At 37.0% G+C, this 7,786-nt stretch overlaps 1 protein-coding gene across 1 annotated transcript in view; it reads left to right on the top strand.

Annotated features, from left to right (window-relative positions):
* The window catches only part of METTL25 (methyltransferase like 25), a 167,153-nt gene that overhangs the window by 108,848 nt on the left and 50,519 nt on the right, over positions 1–7,786 (top strand). The window contains exon 8 of the mRNA XM_004390258.3: positions 3,996–4,069. Within this exon, the coding sequence (XP_004390315.1) occupies positions 3,996–4,069 (74 nt within the window). The remainder of the gene's footprint in view (positions 1–3,995; positions 4,070–7,786) is intronic.

Raw genomic sequence — 7,786 nt, 5'->3', positions numbered from 1 at the left:
AATGTGGCTGCAGTTACCACCAGTTCTAATAACCACGAAGTATATATTCTGACGAGACTTCATTCTGGAATGCCGGACCCATATTTCCAAATACTTTCCATCTCACTGACCCCAGTGTTTCAAACTCAACATGTTCAAAAACAAAATTCTGCCTCATATGTGCTCCTCTGCCTGTCACAAACCCAACATGTTCAGAACCAACGTTGTACCTCAAATGTGTTCCCTGCATATATTCTTTATTTTAGTAAATGCCACCACCATCCACCTACTTTCCTAAATCAGAAAAATTTGTATCATCCTAGACTTATATTTCCTCCAATACAAATATCCAGTCAGTCATCAACTCTAAAATTCTATCCCCTAAACATCTCTTAATCTGTCCTTTTCTGTTTGTCTCCATTGTCCTAATTCAGGAATTCATCTTCTCCTTTGAATTATTGCTATAGTCTCTGTGGTAATCTCCTTCTACTAATATCACTTATTCAGAAATCTGTAGTGTTTTGCTTATCTTTCTAAAGTAATGAGGGCCTGCAGTGGTTAGTTATTGCCACAATAATGCTGCATAATAAATCACTCCAAATATCAGTGGCTAAAATAACTATCATTTATTCTTATATATCTCTGGGTTGATTTGGGCATCTCTGTTTCAGGCTGCAGTGGCAAAGGATCAAATGATCTAGGCTGGGCTCAGCTGAGTAGCTCTACTTCAAGCTTCCAATTTCTGGGTTGGCAGGGAGATTCAGCTCTACCCATGCTCTTCTTTCTTAGACTAGGGAGTTGCGTAGTCATGTTGTTCACGTGGCAGTGATAGAAGTGCAAGAGAGCAAGCAGAAACGCACAGGAATCCTTAGGCCTAAGCTTGGGGCTGGCACTTTTGTCTTCAGACCATTGGCCAAACCTAGTAACATGGTCAAGCTCAAAGAAAAGAGGTAGAAAAATACATTCACCCGTAACGAGGTTATGGCAAGTGTGTGGATGCAGGGAGGGGTGAATAATTGGAGCCAGTTCTTCCCACTTTCACAGCCCACGCTCTGGGTCAAAATTATTTACATTCCTCCCACATATAAAATACTTTCACCCTCATCCCAAGACTGAGCCAATCTCAGCATCAGGCTTAAAGTCCAGGATCCCCTGTTCTATATCAGATATGCATGGGGTTCTTCTTGATCTAGAGACCTAAGAACCACGAGTTATCTGCACCACAACACAAGCAATATATGATGGTAGATCAGATACAGGATATCCTGCATAAAAATTTTCATTCAAAAAGGTAGAGAATGAGAGGCACATTTACAGTCTCGGCCCTGGCAGTTCTGAAATCCCACTAGAAATGTTGCCAGATTCTCCTGTCCTAAGGATTGTTCCTTGATTAGGTCCTGGTTCTGCTTCCTGACAGGGAAAGATTAGTGACAGGGACCTTCCCCCAGAGGTGACAGAGAAAGCCTTCCCCTTGAGCTGGCACCCTGAATTTGGACTTCTAGTCTCCTAGATTGTGACAGAATAAACTTCCAAGTCAACTTTACCTCCAAATCCTGTAAATCACCAAATCCTGTAAACTGTGCAAGAAAATCAATCTCTTTCTCTCTCTCACTCTCACTCTTGCTCTCATACACGCATATTCTCTCTCATATTATATATATGTATATATGTCTTAGTTATCTAGTGCTGCTATAATAAATACCACAAGTGGATGGCTTTAACAAACAAGTTTATTATCTCTCAGTATAGAAGGCTAGAAGTCCAAATTCAGGGCATTAGCTCCAGGGGAAGCCTTCCTCTCTCTGTCGGCTCTGGAGGAAGGTCCTTGTCATCAGTCTTCCCTTGGTCCAGGAGCTTCTCTGCACAGGAACCCCAGGTCCAAAGGATGTTCTCTGCTCCTGGTGCTGTTTTCTTGGTGGTATGAGGTGCCTCATGTCTCTCTGCTCGCTTCTCTCTTCTATATCTAAAAAGGGATTGACTTAAGATACAACCTAATCTTGTATATTGACTCCTGCCTCATTAACATAACTGCTGCTAATCCCACCTTATTAACATCTTAGAAGTAGGATTTACAACACATAGAAAAATCACACCAGATGACAAAATGGTGGACAATCACACAATACTGGCAATCATGACCTAGCCAAGTTGACACCTATTTTTCGAGGACCTCATACCACCAACAAACAAGAGCCAGGAGAATAACACTTCAATTGAACCTGGGGTCCCTGTGCTGAGAGGCTCCTCGACAGGGGAAGATTAATGACAAGGACCTTCCCCCAGAGCCTACAGAGAGAGAAAGCTTTCCCTTGGAGCTGGCACCCTGAATTTGGACTTCTACCTCCTAGACTGTGAGAGAATAAACTTCTGTTTGTTAAAGCCATCCACTTGTGGTATTTCTGTAATAGCAGCACTAGACAACCAAGACAATATATACATACGTGTGTGTGTGTGTGTGTGTATGTATATGCTTATTTTTCTATCTTTTTTATTTTGGCTTTATATTATTTTTCTATCTTCTATGTCCCTAACTCTACTTTCAGTCGTGTCTCATCACTCTTGGCTGTCTTGTAATTTAGTCATTATTTTTTAGACGATTTTTTTTTTTCTATTTAGTTTCTGTCTAGGGTTTGGTCAACTCTCATTTTGCATTTTCCTGTTATTTATACATTTATAATCTAAGTTTTTTATTTTCTTATGAATGATGTTTGTTTATATCTGCAGTTTTCTTATCATAAACCTAACCCATTGCCATCTAGTCGGTTCCCACTCATAGCAACCCTAAAGGACAAAGGAGAACTGCCCCACTGGGTTTCCAAAGATGTAATCTTTGTGGAAGCAGAGTGTCCCATCTTTCTCCCTCGGAGTGGCCAGTGTGTTCAAACTGCTGACCTTTCGGTTAGCAGCCAAGCACTTAACCACTGTGCCACCAGAGATCCTCGCAGTTTTCTTAATCATAACTAATTTTTAACTCACGTTGGAGGGTGGATTTTACAGTCATTTTTCATGTTTTCTTTCCTTTTTTTTTTTTTTTTTTGCTGTTAGTGGAGAGTGGGTATATTTGCCAAAATATTTTAGCAAGTGTTCATTTTCCTTTTTTTAAAAAAATAACTTTGCATAGAAGCTGGTTATTGTTGCTGACATTTTTTGTATGTTGGGTTTTCCTGTACCATCAATATCAGCAGATCTGTGGGGATGGAGATGGGGTTTCAGTGACTTTGATACTGATGGAGGATATCCTGTAATTCCTGTTTCAAGAGTATATCTCCTGTTGCTGCAGTGAAGTACTCTTTCGTTTATAAATGGCCCTTTTTTGCCTTCTACTTCTTTACAAATATTAGGATTCATTGGGGTCCTTCTCTTCAGCTCTTGTTTCATTTCTTTCACCACTTAACCTTCACAGGAGACCTTTCACCTCTCTTTACCCCAAAGTTAAAACTTCATTTCTGATCCTATGTAGTTTTCAACCTCCTTCTTCAACTTTGCAGTAGCCCTGCTCAGATCTTTCAGGCCTCAGGCACATTTTCAGTATTTCCTTACTTATGGTAGTACTCTCTCTTTCTTGGGGTGAATCTTAGTTGATATTGTCTCTGTACCACCACCATATGGACCAAGCCATATTCACTTCTTGTCTGCACATATCCCACATGATTCTGATCTTTTATAAACTCCAGAGGTGACTTGACTAGTCTTGAAAGATTATTTCTTCATTTTTAACTAATAAACATTCCGTTTGGGACTGTAGCTCATTTTTCATTGATTATGCCTTTTCTCTCTTATTCACTACTATTGCTTTATGGTTTCTTCTATTTTCTTGAAGAATTACATACTCAGCAGGAATTAGTCTCAGGATAACCTTTGAACCTTAGAGTTGAAAAATTATAAAATTGTCCTCTCTGTTTAGCAAAAAAGTCAGGTTTCTAACAGACATTTATAGTCCAAACTCTCTGGTATTAATTTTGATCACTGTTTTTATATTTATTTCTTCTGCTTACACGTGTCTACATTTTTTTCAGCTGCCTGCTGAATCACTCTTCTATCGTGCCGTCCTTCAGGATATTATTAAAGATTGTTATGGTATCACCAAATGGTATGATGATTTTATTTTAATTAGAATAACTGTGTTATACTGTAAGTGAAGTGATTTTTAGTCCTCAGATGAACTTATGCTGAATCATTATTATGGGTAAAATAAGCCTTGAATTTGAGCATAATGCCAGTAACTGACAAAGATACTGACAACTGTATCTTAGGTTAATTTTCATTAAATTGGGGATTCTAATGATTCTTCTTGCCCAGAAAGGTGTTGTGATGATAAAGTAATACAGTAAGTCCCTGGGTTATGAACATCTAACAGCTCATAGTTACCCTTTAATGTTATGTAAATTTGCCCTCACTTTGAAACGATTGACCAATCCCTACTTACAACAAATTCTTCATCACAATCACCTTCACTTGCTGTATGTGCAGCTTTCAAATCATTGAAAAGGCTTTGAGCCTTTTCTTGCACTAAAGTAAAGCTAAGTAAAAACCGTTTGCACCTGTTCTGATTTACCTGCACATTCAGCTTAAAAACACACTTAAGAAATGGCTCTTGCTCGTAACTCGGGGACTACCTATATATGTAAAATGTACTTGAGAATTTTAGTTTATATATAAGTAATTGCATAAATGTAATATTATCATATAAGCAGAAGTTATGTTTAAAATGTTTCACGACCAGTACAGCAGAAACACTAATTAGAACAGATACCGATCATAAACAACCATAATAGCCATTTGGGTCTCTACTAGTGGAGTAGTAGTCCTGCAAAAGTTTTGTTTTGCTTCTGTTTTCCTCTACTAATACGATGCTTATACAGAGAGGCAGGGAGTGGGAGAATTTTTCCACAATATTGGTTCAGCAACTGCTGTATTCGAGATAAATTTGCAGTTTTGGGAGATGTCATGAATGTCCTCTTGCTAGTTACGATTCTTGGGATTCTGGTAACCATGTGTTGTAATAGGATTATTCTTCAAATTATAATGGGGCAGTTTTCAGATTCTCATAAACTAAACCACACTTATTAACAAAGATAGAAAGGATATTTAGATTACCTATTATTTGTGTGGAAGCAAAAAAAACCTTTTTTTTCCTGATAGAAATTACTACATACAAATATCTACATATCCCCTTAGTTTCATCTGTCATCTCTATGCAATTAACTCCCAAATTTATATCTCAATCTTCATTCTCTTTCAATATATTTACCAGTCTTCAAAATGTCTAAGAGTGAATTCCTCATGTTCTTCTGAAGACTAGCCTCTTCTTTTGAGCTCACCCCAAGATGAAGAAAGTCACAAAGTTGTGCAGATTCGTATCCATTCAAAATATTGACCATCTGCCTTCTTTTAAGTACACAGAATTTGTCAGTTTGTTTATTATTCTCTTAATGACTTCTTAAAATATTCCCCTTTCTTTCTAAACCTTTCTTCTGTCTTGAGAACTCAACACTCTCCAATCTTGTACACTCCTGCCTTCCTTTGCTACATTCAATTCCATAGCCTTGTTGAACTTTCAGCCACATTTGACCATGTTGATAATTGTATTTTTGTAAGCATTCTTTCTCATTATCTTCCATTATGCTGCATTCCTCTGAGTTTCTTTCTCCCACTCTGAACAATCATCCGTTTCATTAAGGGTTCTTCTTACTCCATCCTCTAAGTATATCTAGGCATTCTCAAATGTTTTATACTTGATTCCTGTCTCTTTTTGCTTCTGTCTATAAGCAGTTACCCTCATCACAAATAACTCTTGAATCATGTATCTGCCTCCAACCTCTTTTTAGAAGTCCGTGCCTACATTTCCGATTTTCATCTGAACAACTCCACTTAAGTATCTCACAAAAACTCCAGATTCAGCTGTGTTCAAAAACCAAAGTCATCTTCCTGCCAATTCTATTCCTTCTTCTTCTATTGACTTTCTTGTTTCTGGGAATGGCATGACTATTATCAAGGTTTAGAAATCTTAAAATAATATTTGATTCTTCTCCCATCATCAGACTACACATTCTAATTAATTGTCAAGACTTACACATGTTAGGTTTTTTTAATCCAGCAATTAATTATTGTGTGTCAGGCAGCATGTTAGAGGATTCAGGATGCATAGGATATGGTGTCTACACAGGAGCATTTCATATTTTAGTTAGGATGACATATGTAAAAATTAATTGCAAACAAAATAGTAGAAACCAACTTCTGATAATAGCAGACTAGATGATTAGGAACAACCCTCCTTCTCAGAAAAGCTAAAAACACTGAAGACATGTGTGTGTTTGTGTGTGTGTGTGTGTGTGTGGGTGTGTGTATGTGTGTGTATAAATTTGTTTTTAATAAGTTTGAGGGAATCAGTGACCTGTCAAGGAAGTCAAGAATTATAGGGCAAATATCCAGAAGAAAATGGAAACTATGATAGGTGAACTCAGTTTTTAAGGCTACCTTTTCTCCAGAGGCATCTGCCAATTCTTTGATAATTAGCTATCCACCAATGAGTAGAGGGTCAAGAGAAAGTGACCAGGGTTTTCAACAGAATCACAGTTCTATTAGAGTTCATGGCCTACCTAAGATGAGGATTTAGGATTAGGACAGATAAACCACTTATATACTTTAGAGTTAGGTCTCTGAAGATTCATACTGTAAAAGTAAGAGTGAACAGAAAATAGAAGAGTCTTAAGCTAGACTAAAGCTCAACTTGAAATGATTAAACTATTTGAGATTACTGTTTCCCCTAGCTGCCTGCGAGAAGCAAATACACTTCAGATTATCAATACAATTTGTTATATATAACAGCCGACCATGACAGAATAAAAAAAAATTGTTCCAACTAACAGTAACAGCAGAGACATCTAGCATAATCTGGAAATTTTTGAAATAAACTAAAAAATGGAGTTGAGGACTACCACTAGGGAGGAAGACTATGATAACTTTAGTTTGGGATCTTTGAACCTTTGTATTTTCTACTTTTAGTATTTGATGTTTATTACCCAAGAGATGATATGTTACACTGTAATATACGTATATATGTATGTAAATTATATATATGTAAAATCCCTATGATTAATTAAATAGTATTAAACATGATTCAATCTTAAGTGCATATGGAAGTTTTATTCTTACCTTATTTGCCTTAGTACTTATTTCTTTAAAATGCTATAGATTCATGATGTAGTTGCAGGGAAATTAAAACTGAACAGCCCCATATGATAACAAAAGCACAAGCAGCAAAAGACAAAATAGATAAATGGTAAGCGGGACCTCATAAAAATTAAATACTTTTGTTCATCAAAGGACTTTATCAGAAAAGTTAAATACAGTTTTTTCAATTTGGAAGAAAATTTGGGGGAACTGTATAGTATCTGATAAGGGTCTAAAATCCAAAATATGTATATATGTTGTTGTTGATAGGTGCCATCAAGTCAGTTCTGACTCATAGTGACCCTATGTACAACAGAACAAAACACTGTCCAGTCCTGCACCATCCTCACAACTGTTGCTATGTTTGAGTCCATTGTTGCAGCTAGTGTGTCTTGTTGAAGGTCTTCCTCTTTTCTGCTGACCCTCTATTTACCAAACATGATGCCCTTCTCCAGGGACTGGTCTCCTCTGATAACATGTCCAAAGTACGTGAGACGAAGTCTCGCCATGCTTGCTTCTAAGGAGCATTCTGACTATACTTCTTTGAAGACAGAAATGTTCATTTTATATATATCTGACTATACTTCTTTGAAGACAGAATTGTTCATTTTATATATATATATATATATATATA

Source organism: Trichechus manatus, unplaced genomic scaffold (assembly GCF_000243295.1).
Source record: "Trichechus manatus latirostris isolate Lorelei unplaced genomic scaffold, TriManLat1.0 scaffold00293, whole genome shotgun sequence".
Taxonomy (NCBI): domain Eukaryota; kingdom Metazoa; phylum Chordata; class Mammalia; order Sirenia; family Trichechidae; genus Trichechus; species Trichechus manatus.
This window is presented reverse-complemented; position numbering and strand designations above follow the sequence as displayed.